We start from the raw sequence: 18,171 nt of genomic DNA, 5'->3' as shown, positions 1-18,171 counted from the left end.
ATTCTGGTGAATATCAATAGGTAATTCAAGATGAGATTGAATAACAATATCTGGTCGACTAGCAACTATCGGTTGTTGTCTTCTCAATGTTTATTCATTTCGTTTACTGATACCTTATCCATTATTCGTGCTGAACATTGTATTTGCTCACAATACAGAATAATTAAGACTTAAATACTAATCGATGGGAATAGAAATACAAATGTGTAGAAATGAAGGTAAGAATGGTTGGGCAGTGCAAATTATTTCTTTTTCGCCGCCTGTGGGTCTCCAATCAGCATTAGCAATATCTTCCGGAAATCTCCACTTGTGTCGTCCTAGAGAATACATTAGTCGCGTTTATTATGGCTACTAGACAGGTTAACTCTACTGTAAACTTTCATTACTGGTATGAATGGTTTAAACTAGTCAAAAATAATGACACCTCAAGCAGATGCTTCACCATCCTATGTAGCACTAATGGCACTATACATGTAGTACTGATCTGTTGAGAGCTCAGCTACCCTTTGAACTTCTGTCAGCTGTGACAGCATTCTACTAATGTACAACCGCTCGTTCATTTGGCTTTGCCTTCTTCACAGGCATTTTTTAGCAAAATTTCATTTTCAGACAATACTTGATTTTTTAAGAGCATTTACTATCAAGATTTCTGAAGCATGTTTGCCCCATTGTGTGGATCTAAGGAGCAGGTGCCTGCATTTAGCGCTAGTGCACAAGGGACTCGCAACTAGTCATACAGGCTACAAAACATCTAATCACAATACAAATTCACAGTCTAGTAGTATCTCTCACTATCCAGCCAAAGATATGCTTGCCACAGTTTGTTTGCCTATGAAACATTCTCATGAAATGTTCACTTACAACGATCCACTGTCCTAGGGACTGCTTGTAGTCTCGCTGGAAGGCTTCCTTGATCTGCACCATGTCGACCTCACACCGACTAATAATGACACGGAGAAGAGACTCATCATCTGTTCCCAGACCCTTCATGCTCTTCTGCAGAACCTTAGCAAACACTGTAGGCTTGTCTTTGATGCACCGGACTGCAATGGTACAAAACACTAAAAGACATCGGTGATAGTTCAACTTTGTTTCTTTAGACACACAATATACCTGCAATATGTCGAGAAGGCTGCATAGGTAGATTACTTGAAAAGTATATGTGGTGAAGGTAGATGAACACGCCAAGTGTTGGTTTACGAATATATGCATCAATTTATAGTTCACCAATGATGGCCAAATTGGGACTACTTAAATCTTACCGATTGACAGCATTCCATTCGCAAGATCCCCAGACATCTCACTCTTTATTGACTCCTCTATGTCCTTTCCAGCGATCCTAGAATACGCTTCAAAGACAGCGCGCAAGTGGGCATAACTCCTAGACACTAATATCACGTTAAATCTCGATTCATCAGTTCCAAACTTCTTTTGCTCTCCAGCATCATAGAGCTTGGTAGCATCTTGTTCTACCTATGGTAAGATTATAATATTGTCAAAATCTTATCACGATGGGTGAGAGACGGTGTCATGAAAATACTGACTATTCCTTACAGAAATATTCTCTATGTCTATGCTGTTTGTATGGACCTTACAGAGCTAATAGCGCATAAGGGGTGCTTGTTCTACCTCCCCATGAAGCTTTGTTTTTTGTTGAGGAAAAGGTATTCAGGACTATTTGATTCAGATTTTTCTGGCTTGTCTTGTATGAGTATAGGAGAAAATTCTATATTGTTGAGTTCTGAAGCCTTGCTAATATAAATTCATACAGGAGAGAATAACTCTTCTTTCATAAGCATAGAGCCCAATAAAACCTATATGGCTCCATCTGATTGCACCAAAAGTAGAAAATGGCTGATAGTACCAAAACGAGTCAAAGTGAAACTAACCTTTATTTGGCTGATGTTACTAAAGCTAGTTCAAGTGAAACAAACCTTTGTTTGGTCAAATTCTTTGCTTTCGTCTCTGCTGGCCATTAGAAGTGCAACAAGCATTCTCTGAAAATGGCCAGATGTGTCTCCTATAATATCTTTTTCTAACTCCTTGTTGAACATTTTCTTGTAAGCTTCTTTGCATGCCGCTATCTGTGCATTGGTTCTCGTACATAACACTTCGACTAAAGCTTGCTCATCGGTACCCAGGCCCTGCAGGAGGAAATATCATGGCAATGCTATGATAGATCGGTAGCTGGCCATGGTTAATGATTTAATGCTCATCAGCTATATACCTCAACTGCCTCAATGAGTGGGCAAGATGCGAGATGACCGTCCAACCAAAAGCTAAGATGCAAGAAAATCATCCAATCATAAATCGAGGTGCAAGAAAACCATCCAATCATAAGGCAAGATGCAAAAAAGATCATCCAATAATAAGGCAAGATGTGTGATGACCATCCAATCAAAACTTACTATAATTAGCCAGACATTACTGGTTTCCCTGGTGCGCAGTAAACAAACTTGTACATAATGAGATGGAGTGTAATGTCACGCATATAGAGCAGGACACCTGCATCTAGTGTCACACAGTTCAGCTAGCCAGTGTTTCTCCTTAATTATGGCAGCCATTAACTTGGTTTTTATCAAATCTTTAAATTGTAATAAACTGCTGCTCATCTTAGAACTTACCGCAAGTTACTTCACAGGCAGTGCATAGAGTGAGTATTACATACCTTCACAGGCAATGCATAGAGTGAGCATTACATACCTTCACAGGCGATGCATAGAGTGAGCATTACATACCTTCACAGGCGATGCATAGAGTGAGCATTACATACCTTCACAGGCGATGCATAGAGTGAGCATTACATACCTTCACAGGCGATGCATAGAGTGAGCATTACATACCTTCAAAGGCAGTGCATAGAGTGAGCATTACATACCTTCACAGGCAATGCATAGAGTGAGCATTACATACCTTCACAGGCGATGCATAGAGTGAGCATTACATACCTTCACAGGCAATGCATAGAGTGAGCATTACATACCTTCACAGGCGATGCATAGAGTGAGCATTACATACCTTCACAGGCGATGCATAGAGTGAGCATTACATACCTTCACAGGCGATGCATAGAGTGAGCATTACATACCTTCACAGGCGATGCATAGAGTGAGCATTACATAACTTCACAGGCGATGCATAGAGTGAGCATTACATACCTTCACAGGCGATGCATAGAGTGAGCATTACATACCTTCACAGGCGATGCATAGAGTGAGCATTACATACCTTCAAAGGCAGTGCATAGAGTGAGCATTACATACCTTCACAGGCAATGCATAGAGTGAGCATTACATACCTTCACAGGCGATGCATAGAGTGAGCATTACATACCTTCACAGGCGATGCATAGAGTGAGCATTACATACCTTCACAGGCGATGCATGAAGTGAGCATTACATACCTTCACAGGCGATGCATAGAGTGAGCATTACATACCTTGATGGCATTGTTCAGGGCTCTTGCGTCAAAGTCAGCAGCGGAGAGACAAAGGCCGGTGCAGACAGTCAGATAGTTACCACTCAACTCTGACTTCAGCTCTTTTATCAGGTCCTGTAAAAACAAGCTCACCTTTATTCACCTTTATTCACCTTTATTCACCTTTACTCAGCTTTATTCACCTTTATTCACCTTTATTCACCTTTATTCACCTTTATTCACCTCTATTCACCTTTATTCACCTTTATTCACCTTTATTCACCTTTACTCAGCTTTATTCACCTTTATTCACCTTTATTCACCTCTATTCACCTTTATTCACCTTTATTCACCTTTATTCACCTTTATTCACCTTTACTCAGCTTTATTCACCTTTATTCACCTTTATTCACCTCTATTCACCTTTATTCACCTTTATTCACCTTTATTCACCTTTATTCACCTTTATTCACCTCTATTCACCTCTATTCACCTTTATTCACCTTTATTCAATTTTATTTACCTTTATTCACCTTTATTCACCTTTATTCACCTCTATTCACCTTTATTCACCTTTATTCAGTTTTACTCAGCTTTATTCACCTTTATTCACCTTTATTCACCTTTATTCACCTTTACTCAGCTTTATTCACCTTTATTCACCTCTATTCACCTCTATTCACCTTTATTCACCTTTATTCACCTTTACTCAGCTTTATTCACCTTTATTCACCTTTATTCACCTCTATTCACCTCTATTCACCTTTATTCAGCTTTATTCACCTTTATTCACCTTTATTTACCTTTATTCACCTTTAGTCACCTTTATTCACCTTTATTCAACTTTATTCACCTTTAGTCACCTTTATTCACCTTTACTCAGCTTTATTCACCTTTATTCACCTCTATTCACCTCTATTCACCTTTATTCAGCTTTATTCACCTTTATTCACCTTTATTTATCTTTATTCACCTTTAGTCACCTTTATTCACCTTTATTCAACTTTATTCACCTTTAGTCACCTTTATTCACCTTTACTCAGCTTTATTCACCTTTATTCACCTTTAGTCACCTTTATTCACCTTTATTCACCTTTATTCACCTTTATTCACCTTTATTCACCTTTATTCAGTTTTACTCAGCTTTATTCACCTTTATTCACCTTTATTCACCTTTATTTACCTTTATTCACCTTTATTCAACTTTATTCAACTTTATTCACCTTTATTCAACTTTATTCACCTGGTCAGATGTATAAACCTTTATTCACCGGGTCAGATGTATAAACCTTTATTCAACTCGTGCGATGTATAAACCATTATTCACCTGGTCAGATGTATAAACTATGCTTATTATTTGCTTCGTAGTACTGATTATCAGAAGACTGGATCTTTCATTGTAATCCGCCTCCTTTTCTGCGCGATTGTGTTTATGTCTTTGTTTATAAGGATAACGTCAGCGTCAGTCAGAAACAATACAGACTGCGAAGGTGACATATTGTTTTGCAACCATGCATACCTGGCATGTCTGAGATAATATCCCAAAAAGACAAGCTCAAAAGCTATGCATGGCTTTTAAGGTTTTCATTCTTTGACCACAAAAAGTAATGGATCAGCCCACTCACTTTCAAATCGTGCAAACAACGTAAGTGAAGTGTTGCTCATTCAGAGCTCAGAACAGACAACTCCTTGGTTACAATCACACGATCCTACTGTACATTGTATATATACATATAAGTAAATTACTCATATAATTCTACTGTATATATACAATAGGTACAGTACTCATATAATTCTACTGTATATATACACATAGGTACAGTATTCATGTAATTCTACTGTATATATACACATAGGTACAGTACTCATGTAATTCTACTGTATATATACCCATAGGTACAGTACTCACATGATGCTACTGTATATATATACACATAGGTACAGTACTCACATGATGCTACTGTATATATACACATAGGTACAGTACTCACATGATGCTACTGTATATATATACACATAGGTACAGTACTCACATGATGCTACTGTATATATACACATAGGTACAGTACTCACATGATGCTACTGTATATATACACATAGGTACAGTATTCACATGATGCTACTGTATATATACACATAGGTACAGTATTCACATGATGCTACTGTATATATACACATAGGTACAGTACTCACATGACTCATACGAATGAATGTTTGCTAAAAGTATTTTAAGTAGTAAAAAAATTTATTTCACTCACTAAAAGTAATGGATACAAAATGCGCGAGTCAAGCTTGGAACTCAAGCACGTTTGTTTTAATAAAAAAAGTCTGGGGTTTTTACATTTAACAAAACTATTTCAACACCAAATTTTATTATACGCTTTATATTTAACAAGAAACGCATGAAAGTTTGTTGTTCAAGATTACAGTAAAGGGTGTCTCTAGTAGCACTAGAAACTATATCAAACATATCACAGCTAGCATATATGATTGGTCAAGAAGAAAAGCATAAGTGATGTCGGGCTGAAAACTCTACGCTACTTTTAGATATATACGTACACGCCTTCATTTGTTTGTTAGAAATTAGAAAGATCTATATAACTATACAAACCTTTCCAAACATGGTCTTAAATGTCCTCGCTATTTCTACTCGTTGCGATACTGATCTTGCCCCTAGGACATTTGTGATAGCATCCTCATTGGTGCCAAGGCCTTTCATGGCTTTGCGCAGCTGCTCGGCGTCAGCCTCCGCATCAAAGTTGGCATACGGTTTCAGTGTTCCCTCTTGCTGCAATCAGAAGACAGAATTTAAGACTATGAATAATGCAAATCATATAGCAAGTTTTGAATGATATCATCTGTTTTCCATGATCTACACAATTATTTGTAATTCATTTAAAGTTGTTTTCACATTTGATAATAAGATATTCTCTAGGAATGAAAAACTTGTCTGACTTGGAATTGTATAAGTTAAACTGTATGAATGATACCAGACATCTAGTATCGCTGTTGTAAGGTTGTGTTGTTATATTTTCTGAAAGGTACCAATGAATAGGTGGTGAAAGGAAGTAACTAGTTTATATACATCGAATGACTGTCATATAAGTTTGTGCATGAGAGGATAACTCTGCAATGACTAAGTGTTTAAAAAGGGAGGACAAGTGATGGAGATACATGCACGGAAGTTTACACTTTTTTACTTACCTACTTTCTAAGGAGTAGAAATTACTTAGATGACCCAAATGAGCGACTTTAAAGTATTGTCCTGCCTAGCTCCAACTTACTACTTGGAATAAAGGTACCCCCCCTCCAACCCATACAATGTACTGAACCTACACTAGCTAAGTGATGGGCAGGTTGCAAGAAGATCAGCAGTAATAATAAGAAAATTTAATGGCATATTGGTATGTGTACATCTAATAGACTTAGAGAAAGTAAGTCTATGTATTCACTCAAAACAGCAAGTAAGTCATCAGTTGTGTTATTACTGTTCCTATTCAGGTGTGTTATTAGTGTTCCTATTCCAGAGAAAGTAAGTCATCAGATGTGTTATTATTGTTCCTATTCCAGAGAAAGTAAGTCATCAGATGTGTTATTAGTGTTCCTATTCCAGAGAAAGTAAGTCATCAGATGTGTTATTACTGTTCCTATTCCAGAGAAAGTAAGTCATCAGATGTGTTATTATTGTTCCTATTCCAGAGAAAGTAAGTCATCAGATGTGTTATTAGTGTTCCTATTCCAGAGAAAGTAAGTCATCAGATGTGTGATTAGTGTTCCTATCATAGAGGAAGTAAGTCATCGGCTGTGTTGTTAGTGTTCCTATTCCAGAGAAAGTAAGTCATCAGTTGTGTTATTAGTGTTTCTATTACAGAGAAAGTAAGTCATTGGCTGTTTTATTAGTGTTTCCATTACAATGAAAGTAAGTCATCGATTGTGTAATAAGAATTTCCAATCATTTTTTGTACCAAAGCATTCAGGTTTTGGCAAAGATGTTTTGTCTCTATCAAATAGTAGAAGAAACTGTTAGACTTACAGGATAATCCTCAGTAGAGGGAACTATTAGACTTACAAGATAATCCTCAGTAGAGGGAACTATTAGATTTACAGGGTAATCCTCAGTAGAGGGAACTATTAGACTTACAGGGTAATCCTCAGTAGAGGGAACTATTAGACTTACAAGATAATCCTCAGTAGAGGGAACTATTAGATTTACAGGGTAATCCTCAGTAGAGGGAACTATTAGACTTACAGGGTAATCCTCAGTAGAGGGAACTACCTATTAGACTTACAGGATAATCCTCAGTAGAGGGAACTATTAGACTTACAGGATAATCCTCAGTAGAGGGAACTATTAGACTTACAGGATAATCCTCAGTAGAGGGAACTATTATACTTACAGGATAATCCTCAGTAACAAAGTAAGGATCGGGATCTCTTTCTGGTACGGGCTCTGGAGGTGGAGGAGGTGGTGTTGGTGTCGGGTCAGGTTGCTTTGAAGGTCGCCTAGAGGCTGGTTTGGATGGTGGCGGTGTGGCTACTGGCGGCTCCACCCGTTTGGGTGTCGGTTTGCTAACGGGCTTGACGACCTTTGCTACCACTGCCTTTGGTTTAGGTTTGCGAGTTCGGCCATAACGAGCTATGGTAACTGTGAGTGTCATCGTCTCCTCTTCTTCTCCATCCATGAACTCTGCCTCTATTATCTGTAATATAAATATACGGGTAATATTTTATTCTTTCAAACTATTATAGGAGATACTGCAAGTTTGATGAGCTCATGATGTAACATATTAAGTTTAAATGTTTCCTAATTGTTACCAAACAGGAATGTTTTCCTTTTTACGGTAAAAACTTCCATTTATTATTTTGTGTCTAGAATAGTTAGGAAGCTGTTAAAAATCTGATAATTTGCTAATTTTCATGCTAAAAATGGTAAAAAAAGTGTTGATACCCTTAACTAGTGTTGAGAGTCAAAACCGAAGATTTTCGCTCCATACACTTATTCTTGTTTTTAACTAACTGAAAAAAATAAAATTTTGTTGATTACAAATTTTCTAGGCTTGTCAAGTAACTGTGTTGGTCTTGTAAGCGGCACATTCATATATTCACCAATTTGATGTGCTAAGAAATTATCTTACCCTTCCCATTTTGGGTTCTCCTAAAGGGATCCTGAAGTCAGGATCAACCTGTGCATGCTCAATGAGGTGTGCATAAACATGCTCAAGCTGCTCCCTCCAGTTACCGTTGCCTGGTGAGCAGGCCTTTGGCTCTGGAAACCTTGGAGGAACATACTCTACTGCCGGAGGTGCTGCCGGCCTTGGTGACTGCAAGTCTTTGACTGCTTCTCTCACATCCGCCATTGTCATTTGTCTCTGCGCTTCCAATTGCTAAAAACATCAACATTATAACAACGTCAGTCGACAAACAATGTGAGAGTAGACAACTACTCATGTGTAAAATGTCCACGTTCATCGGTTGATGCTGTTTGCAGAATTACTGGATTCATGGCTTTCCTCAAATTTTGTATACGTTTGATAGTTTGTACGAGGATTAGATTTAAAATTAATTAAATTTAAAATGCAAATTAGACAATTTCTAACATTAAAGAAATTTTGATACCTGACTAAGTTACCGCTAACCATTTTATGTCCGAAATGCATTACTTTTTGTTGCGGTACCTAGTTGTCGAGTTTAAATGTACCTTAATCTTTAATTTAAATTTGAATATAAATTAAATTTACTTAAGCGTGAATCATTGCTAGATGAGTCGGCCAACAGGCCAGAGGACTGATTGTCCTCTACATTGATTCTCAGATGAACCAATACAATAAGAACGTACATCTTAGAACAGGGCAATATTTTAAAAAGTTAAAAACTGTTCAAATAGTACATAATTAGCAGCATCAAGCAATCGACAGCTTACCTTGACCATCTTTCTAGTAAGGAATCCCATATCTGGTTCTGGACTATACGATCTGTTGTTTACGGACGGATAAAAGACCGTGCCCGCGGTTACCGGCTGGTTGTAGGATGCTCTTGGATTCTCTCCCCAGGGTACAAACTGAGATGATTGGTAACCGTTGCCTCTCGGCTCTGGTTCCCATGCATTCCTTGGTGTTCTTGGAGATTTACTGCGGGATTTGCTGCGAGACTTACTCCTCGCCTTTCGCTCCTTTCTTGTTTTAACTTTTTTGCCAACCTGAGTGAGACAAACAATGAAGATGAACGATGAAGCGAATGTAGCCCAGTGTTTAAAACTGTTTAGCATATTCTCTGCATTGTTGGCATCTATTATAGTATAATTGTATTTGCTAGCTAAAAATGGATTGAGAACTGTAAATCTTTTAGTCATATTTCAAGTGAGAAAATTAAAGGCTCTTTGAACAGGCTCTAAAATGTAAACTATATCCAAAACTCATTTGTTGCTAAAAATTGACTAATTGAATTGCTTAATTTTACACCTTTTTGTGCTTTGCTAAATGGGACAAAGTCCTCACATTATATTGCTCAAATTTCATAGCGTTTGCGGTTTAAAAATCCTTTATATTATAATAGAGCAACCACTATAACTATAGCATTCAATAGATAATATATGATAGTATATTATATTTATATGATAAATTATATATAATATATATACATTACATATCAGTATTTTATTATATAGGCTATAATATAGTAGTATATTAGTAGTATATTATATATATATAAATATTTACAATATTTATATATTATTATATATATAAATATTTACAATATTTATATATATAATATATATTATGTTATTAGTCATTATATATATTATATAACATTATATATAATATATATAACATTATATATAATATTATATTATACAACAGGTATATATATAATGATGATTCATATAATATTTTTAATAAATGTTCAAGAAACTTTTTAATAGTACTTGTAATTTACAGCATTTTAGTTTAGTAAACAATTTAATCGCCATCAAATTAAAACCAGATTGACATACAAATTTGCACAAAACCAAATGCTAGTTTATGTCAGAGCACCTGAAGCCGCTTGTCTTTCCTATATTTGTCACGTTTAGCGTGTCTAACAGTGCTGGCAGTGCTTGCGCTGGTAGAAGTCACCGTTGACATGGTGTCATAACTCTCTATAAAAGAGTATCCATCATCTGAGTCATATCTTGCGCTATCGACTTGAAATGTTTTTGAGACAACAGCGCTTTCCTGAAGGCCATCCCTGCAACATGTAAGACAAGTTCCCATAACTCCCATAACAAGCATAATTTCTTCAACTTCTACAAGTTTTTTCTCATCAGAGTTCCATGCTATGAGGGACAGATCTCTTTGCAACATCATCCAATGACCTGTTAATGGAGAGTGCTTGGGTGAGATCTTTAGATTATATATCTTGTTTATTGTAATCTGTATGAAAAAGAGCTACCAACATCTTAAACTTGATATCTGTTATGGGCTTTTCCAAAAAATGCAATAAAACATCTTAAAGCCCTGATTGATGACAAACTTTAACAGTGTTTGACTCACCGCGAGATTGCAATGACTTTGATATTACGTTTGCCTTCTTTCAGTTGAAATGGAGCTTTGTACTTAAATGTGCTTTCTCGTCCAGACACTCCTATTTGAAAAGGGTTAGGCTTTGTTCCATCAGTGGTGAAAAATATTTTTGTGTAGGGAGTGTCTACAGAAAAAACAATTCAACTTATTACTGCACCATGCAGCCAAACAAATAAATCTATATAATATTCAATGTTGAAATCATTGAGATGGCTAAACAATTACCAAATGTCAGCAATAACATAAACTGTCAAAAAGTTCAGGATTAGGAGTAGTCTATTAAGTTTATTTAAAAACCTCCACATATTCTAACACAATTCTAAAATTGTGTTAGAATTCTAAACTATTCTTCACAATTATTCTAACATATGTGGCTAACAGTTTAGTTGTTACTCAACTTTGTTTTTTGAGAACACCCAAATTTGTTTTAAAGTTGCAACAGTACATTTTCTATGGCTTTTGAAATTAGACAATAGAAAAGTACATTCAACGTATATTAAATTATTATTATGGATAAGCATATATCATACCACATGAAAGTTCTACAAATGTCTCTGAGTCAATTTTATTTCCTGCTGTAGCTATTCCTGGATCTCGTAGAACCACAATTCTTGGGGTTACAATAGCCCCAGCGCTTGGCATTCTCGGTAGGTCTGAAACAACAAAAATAAATGTTCAAATTGTTGCTTTAAAAGCAAGAAAACATAAGGCAAAACTTTTGCTGCAAATAAATTGATTCATTGTCTACTGCTCACATTAGACCTTACATTGTTCTACAAAGTTTATTATGCGCGGATAATCATATAGAATAGATTGAACTTGCTGCTATCCTTTTGTATTTTATGCTTACAAAATTTTAAAACAAATTTGATTTATTTTAGGTTTTAAAATTTATTAGCAAATTACTGCTAGATTTAACTGAAAGCACAAAAACAATGGAGCGTGTATATACTTAACAAAAACTACTGACATAATTTTGCTCCTTTTTTTTCTTTCTAATATTTTAGGCTATATTCACTAAATTTATAATTGCAATATACACTTTTTTGTTTAAAAACAATTGTGGTTAATGTTTACCAAAAAGATATAAGCCAGAGAGCACTGACGATTTGCTATAGTATTGTGTTACCGCTAGCTTCACACCGGATTTGCAAAATAAAAAGCTGATCGTTAGCGATAAGAACGTTGTTTACATTGACGATGTGTAGTTAAGGACTTTCTTGCCTCTTTTAACCGTGCGCTATGCGAGCAGTTTTTATCGGCGATAGGATGGTCACTCGTAACAACGAACCAATTTTTAGAAAACTGCTGCAATGCTTATTTAGGTCAAGGTGGCAATTTCCTTTCAATTCGGCGTCAAACTCATTGTTTGTTGACTACGTTGTGTTAATTTTAAATCCTCCAGAATCTGCTAAAGTGAGTGGTATAATCATGTTTACTTCAATCTCTGTAATTGTTTGATTTTGTACGATTTTTATGCCTTCAAGAACATTGTTAGTGGGACTCGATTTTTTATCTAATGGCGTGTCAGATCTAGGACTATTTTTGTCCTCCATACATCATGTCCTTTATTTCTGTCGTCACTAGATCTGTTTTAGCTGCAGTCCTAGATTGCTACCTGCGTATGTAAAATGAGTTACATGATTTGCTACATGTAGTTGTCGTCACCATTACTCTGTAAAACGATTACACCGCTGCAACCAATTTCCTCTTAGCCCATTTCTCAATGAACCAACATTGCTCAGTTCGATGGCTCTTAGTAGGGAATAACTTTTCTGTATTGTGTTTTTGGGTCTTTTTGATTGATAGTTATTATACAACGGAAGCTACGTAAATTTCCTGTATAGATTTTTAATTGCAACATGTGGTTATATAGCTGGCAATTTCTGTACATGCTACATCAACTAGTTGCACATTCTGCAATGGTTGTTTTTATCATAATTCTTACAGATATTTAGGCATTTAGCTGGTGTTCATGTAAGTGTTGTTTTAAGTTGTTTTTGAAAGAATTCATATCTAGATGTGCTGGTCAGAGCACAAGTGTCCTTTAGCGGGATACTGCCCAGGCCGGGCCGTAGTCTACACACACAAAAAAACAAAGGTCCACGTAGTTATGAGCAAAAACAAAAGTATCCACCCAAATATCTCACCAATCCGTTGAGCAGCACACACAAAAACTAAACCAATCGACAGAGCCACCCATCATGTCAACATATTCCAAGTTTCAAGTCATGTCTTGCACAACTCACCTTATGGTTTCTCAAAACTTGTTCCAAAGTCCCTATTAATTTGAGACTGTCCGATTGCTGTTTAGAAATAGTCGCCGCTAGCCTAGCCTAACATTCTAATTCAACATCTCAGTAACTATCGGGGCATTGCTGAGTGCTCCGGAACTTTTTGATTCCTTCTTTTAGCAGTGCCCCGATAGTTAGTGAGTTGTTGAATCAGGACGTTAGGTTAGGCTAGCGGCGACCATTTCTAAAACAGCAATCGGACAGTCTCAAATTAATAGGGACTTTGGGACAAGTTTTAAGAAACCATAAGGTGAGTTGTGCAAGACATGACTTGGAATATTTTGACATGATGGGTGGCTCTGTCGATTGGTTTAGTTATTGTGTGTGCTGCTCGTCGGATTGGTGAGATATTTGGGTGGATACTTTTGTTTTTGCTCATAACTACGTGGACCTTTTTTGTGTATGTAGACTACGGCCCGGCCTCGACAATATCCCGCTAAAGGACACCTGTGGGTCAGAGGTAATGCATTCATATCTCAACAAATAGTTATATCTGCCTTTAGGACTGTTCAATAGAAGCAAATGCAGCTGAGAAATGGATTTACAAATGCTACTATTTTTCCATCTCATAAAAACCTTGATATTGGTGCCAGGGTATGCATTACGTTACTCTAGTTAGGGATACTTTTATGTGAATTGCTTATGATTATTCACTTTGCTTCTTCTAGCTTTCTATAAAATGACTAAGGCAGAGCTCCTAAAGGCTGAACAAGGAAAAGTTGAAGTGGAAGATGTCAATTCTGAATCTGAATCGGAAAGTGGAGATGAAGAGGGAGAGGAGAACACCCAGGTTAGTCTGCAGCCAAGATAGGAACTTGTTTACCCTCAGAGTCGCCGTTTTATGTTTCCGCCATCATAGAAACACGGATGATCACTAAGAATTAATGCGAATAAAAATCATATTATATGGCCTCATCTTCTAACCTGTTTTAAATTTAAAAATGTTTCTCATGTGCATGATAATAGTTCAAGCATTTAGAGCATATGTTTGTCTATTGTCTAATGATCGCCGTCGAGCAAGAAGTCCATTTAGTATTTACATGTTCAAGATCCTCAAACTTTAATAACCTGTTGAGTCAAAAGTTTCCCTAGTTTGTTGTGGCTGTTTTGCCAAAAAATCTTTTGAAACGAAGATGGTATTAAAATTTAAGGCGCTGGTGTTCATTTTGAAATGTCTTGAAACATCAATGGGTTTCAAAAATTTTATATTGTCTTGCAGGTATGTTTTATTTAGTGAATAGTTTGCTACTAGCTGTATGAATGAACTCCTCGTGCAAGACTCTAGTATTGTCAATAGGGTGGAGATTCGACCAAAGGAGGAAAGCAAAGTCGTAGTGAGAAGAAGGCACGGAAAGCCATGTCAAAACTGGGACTGAAGGGCATTCCCGGAGTGAGCAGAGTTACCATTAGAAAATCTAAAAACATTTTGTTTGTTATCAACAGGCCAGATGTGTACAAGAGTCCGGCATCCGACACCTACATTGTCTTTGGAGAAGCCAAGGTTAGTGTTGCATCAAATAAATTATACTTGCTAACATTTGTATCATTGGATGAAAACCTACTGGTGCCGTAGTTGCACATCTATCACGGTTTGTTGCAGATATAGCTTTGTCAATAGTAGTTTTGTGGTTCTGTTGTTCATTGCGTCAGCCTCCATCTTTCCGTTCTGCTCCCATAACTCCTCGTGTATAAGCCACCACACATGTGAACCTGAAATTTTGTTTAAAAGTTGGACAGGTTAAAAAGTTATACGCGGCTTATATACAGATACAAAAATTACATCTGTAAACTTCTCACTACGTTCGGAGTTAAGGTGCCTTGTAATATGTGTAATTGCTAAAAATAATTTATTCAACAATAAGATGCTAGGAAATATTCAGCACTTCTGCAATCACGTAATGAGGTCATTTACCATGCAACATATCCAACACTCGGTTCTATTCATCGAGTTGCTTTTCGTTGATGCCAAAAACTGCATCATCATTTCATTTAGTAGTGTCCAAAGCTACGTACGTTTACAACTTTAAATTTGAACTCTGCATCATTTTGTGCCCCTGTTGACATGGGTTAAAAATGTACTTGTTTGCTGAAGGCATGACACTTTTTCCACGTAAAGGGAGAACATTTATTGGTCGATTGCCATCCCATCGCATGCTTGTGGCGGGAGACAGACTTTAGTCTTGCCTAATTACCTGGTTAAGCTAGATCAGAGCCGTATAGTTTCACAGAGTTCCGCGACCAACAGAAGCGTATATGGGAGCTCGCTCGATTCCAAACAAACAGGCCACGCCTACTATTTTTATATAAGTTACAATGGAGAGGCCGCGACATTTATCAACAAAAACTACTCCCGTTAGCAGTCGTTTTAAAATTGAATGTTGTATCATGAACCATTTGAAAGAAAACAAAATTTCCTACAAAAAGCCACTAACAACGTTTTTGTAAAAACAAAGTAAATGCAAAAAAGAGCGGTATTGAGAGCGAGGTATGAATATTCCATCAGAGATCAGTATGTCGATCGGGTTTGTTGGGAATCGGACGTTTTTGTTTCCGGTTTTGGTCGCAAGACTTTGTAAAGCTATATGACTCTGACAGTACAGAGCTGTATAACATCACAGAGTTTCGCTGTTAACGGATGCGTATATCGGAGCTCTCACGGCTCCAAACAAACAAGCTGCGCCCACTATTGTTTTATATAAGTTATAATGGAGAGGCCGCAACACTAATCAACAAAAGTTTCTCCCATTAGCAGTCGCTCTGAAATTGATTGTTGTATTATACACCATTTGAAAAAAAAAAAACTTTCCACAATAAACTATACATTATTTTTTGTAATAAGGTAAAGTAAATGCAAAAGAGTGAGATGTTGAGAGCGAGTTAAAAATATTCCATTAGAGATCAGTATGTCGATCGGGTTTGGTTGGAATCAAGCGTTTTTATTTCCGGTTTTTGGTCACGGGACTCTGTGAAACTATACGGCACTGGGCTAGATTAGTGTGTTAACGATTGGAAAAACAGTGGGTGTGGCTTATACACACTCTACACCTTGAGCTCTAAGAAACCGCCTTCAAAGTTTGTTGGAACTGCTTATACATGGTGATTGATTATAAATGAGGATTTACGATACTGATTGTAATTGTTTTCATCAGATTGAAGATCTCAGCCAGCAAGCGCAGATAGATGCTGCAGAGAAGTTCAAATCAACCGAACCGGTGGCTAGCCAGCCAGCTAGCAGCGTGGCAGCAACGATAGCAGAAGAATCTGATGAGGAGGAAGAAGAGTTGGATGATGGCGGAGTAGAAGCCAAGGACATTGAGCTGGTCATGTCTCAGGCTAGCGTCAGTCGAAATAAGGCCGTCAAGGCACTCAAAAATAATAACAACGACATCGTAAATGCAATTATGGTAAGTTTTTATTCTGCATTTCCCTATTTTGACTAATCTCTTCAACGGGTCCTTTTCAACACTTTGAATAAGCCTATTTATGTTTCATGCGCATACCAGATGTAACAAGCTAAACTACACTGTAGACCTCTTAGCCCCTACAATTTTCATTTGAACATACAGACCAGTCAAATAGCTCAATTGAAGTGCATGTCAATCTAGGTATGTCAGACCTAGATTTGTGAACGTCTCAACATGCAAGTTTTCCAAAATGTGATGTGGCATTTGAAAAAAATATTTAGTCTTCTCTCAGTTGTTATCAACAAATCACATTTAAGTTTCTCAAAGCATCATTTTGTACACCAGTGATTACATCAGACCTTTGTACGGTTTGTACTTGGTCCAATTCATTTATAAAAGTTCAATGTATTTTGTACATATTTTAACTTGTGGATACCAAAAAGACTACTAGTGTACGTAATAAATGAAACGGAATTGTAATGCTCTACATTTCTCATAATTTTGTTTTTAAAATTGCACCCAAAAATGTATGGAGCCGTTATTTGAAGTTAATTACTAGCAGCAGAATTCTGAAGTATCCAAAGTTTCATCTTTAGCAACGATATGTTTACTACAATATCAGCCGTTAAGTATGCGGCCAAACTTGACACTGTGTGTATCAGGAACTGGACTCATATCTTTGATTTCAGTTGCACCACATAAAGTTGTTAAATGATATAGACTATATGGATAGCCTAAAATTGTCATTCTTAGCCTGTTGTGTATGATTTGGCTGGATGTAAATTATGGTTAAATAATGGTTTAAATATGTAACATTTTAATCTTGATCTTTTGTAGGAATTGACGCTGTAGCACACGTGGATACAACCTGGAGTCTGAACAATGAATGCATTTTGATAGGCTGAACCAGTAAACGCAGTAAACATTTACTTGTTTATGACATTAAGCTTGGTTCATCCCTGTCTTTACCACTTTTTTGTTTTTACACTGTTCTGTACCTTAATAGGTCTGAGCAATATATATATCAACAAAACACTAAGTTGTCTTATTGCTGCAGGTGTGAGGTCATATGGTCAAATCTCTCTCTATTGTTTATTGCCTTTGCCCTGATAAGAGACCCGTTTGCTTCTTGCTGTTTCTGTCAGTATGCTTTCACTCGCATCAAGAAGAGGGTGAACCAAGCCTCCAACTCAAGAATGTCTTGCACCAAAACTCATTCACGATTGCCAAGCATTGGCTCGCATACATTTACATGCTCACTCGTGCAACACATTTTATGGGAGCTTGTTCTGGTTGTACGCCTCAACTGGCTAGAATCCTTCAAGTATAGGTCAAATACCCTTCAAATATATTCAAGTATGCTTGCCCGCTAATATTCGTACTGGGTGTTGCGATTATTTTTATGCAGGTTTTCTTGTAATCTAGCATTGCGGTTCTAGCCAGCTGTGTACAACCATTACATGTGTGACAGAGCTGCTTTCTGTTTGTAAATGCAGA

The 18,171-nt window shown here is 36.9% G+C and overlaps 2 protein-coding genes across 2 annotated transcripts; one reads left to right on the top strand and one right to left on the bottom strand.

The window, feature by feature from the left end:
* Window positions 1-5: 5 nt before the first annotated feature.
* Window positions 6-12,115, bottom strand: LOC137392756 (uncharacterized). Its single transcript, XM_068079078.1, has 13 exons — window positions 12,054-12,115; window positions 11,507-11,629; window positions 10,947-11,100; window positions 10,449-10,641; window positions 9,338-9,613; window positions 8,553-8,801; window positions 7,815-8,117; window positions 6,029-6,205; window positions 3,439-3,552; window positions 1,935-2,144; window positions 1,263-1,473; window positions 862-1,043; window positions 6-317 (listed from the first exon to the last, which is right to left on the bottom strand). Exons 2-13 carry the CDS (start codon window positions 11,616-11,618, stop codon window positions 243-245), a joined length of 2,256 nt encoding a protein of 751 aa, XP_067935179.1. The 5' UTR covers window positions 11,619-11,629; window positions 12,054-12,115; the 3' UTR covers window positions 6-242.
* Window positions 12,116-12,263: 148 nt separating this feature from the next.
* On the top strand, window positions 12,264-17,709 carry LOC137392822 (nascent polypeptide-associated complex subunit alpha-like). The gene is made up of 5 exons (XM_068079152.1): window positions 12,264-12,392; window positions 13,939-14,060; window positions 14,568-14,771; window positions 16,420-16,674; window positions 17,512-17,709. The coding sequence occupies exons 2-5, from the start codon at window positions 13,950-13,952 to the stop codon at window positions 17,524-17,526; spliced, it is 585 nt and encodes a 194-aa protein (XP_067935253.1). The 5' UTR covers window positions 12,264-12,392; window positions 13,939-13,949; the 3' UTR covers window positions 17,527-17,709.
* Window positions 17,710-18,171: the final 462 nt, after the last annotated feature.

This window comes from Watersipora subatra, chromosome 4 (genome assembly GCF_963576615.1).
Source record: "Watersipora subatra chromosome 4, tzWatSuba1.1, whole genome shotgun sequence".
NCBI classification, from domain to species: Eukaryota; Metazoa; Bryozoa; class Gymnolaemata; order Cheilostomatida; family Watersiporidae; genus Watersipora; species Watersipora subatra.
This window is presented reverse-complemented; position numbering and strand designations above follow the sequence as displayed.

What these genes read in the sequence shown, in the direction of transcription:
- LOC137392822 (XM_068079152.1), top strand. Translation starts at nt 13,950, where the DNA reads ATGACTAAGGCAGAGCTCCTAAAGGCTGAACAAGGAAAAGTTGAAGTG. An exon ending in AGGGAGAGGAGAACACCCAG is followed by an intron (nt 14,061 to 14,567) that starts GTTAGTCTGCAG and finishes TATTGTCAATAG; the next exon opens with GGTGGAGATTCGACCAAAGG. An exon ending in TTGTCTTTGGAGAAGCCAAG is followed by an intron (nt 14,772 to 16,419) that starts GTTAGTGTTGCA and finishes TGTTTTCATCAG; the next exon opens with ATTGAAGATCTCAGCCAGCA.
- LOC137392756 (XM_068079078.1), bottom strand. Translation starts at nt 11,618, where the DNA reads ATGCCAAGCGCTGGGGCTATTGTAACCCCAAGAATTGTGGTTCTACGA. An exon ending in GGAAAGACAAGCGGCTTCAG is followed by an intron (nt 9,614 to 10,448) that starts GTGCTCTGACAT and finishes TGTCTCACTCAG; the next exon opens with GTTGGCAAAAAAGTTAAAAC. An exon ending in GAGAACCCAAAATGGGAAGG is followed by an intron (nt 8,118 to 8,552) that starts GTAAGATAATTT and finishes TTTATATTACAG; the next exon opens with ATAATAGAGGCAGAGTTCAT.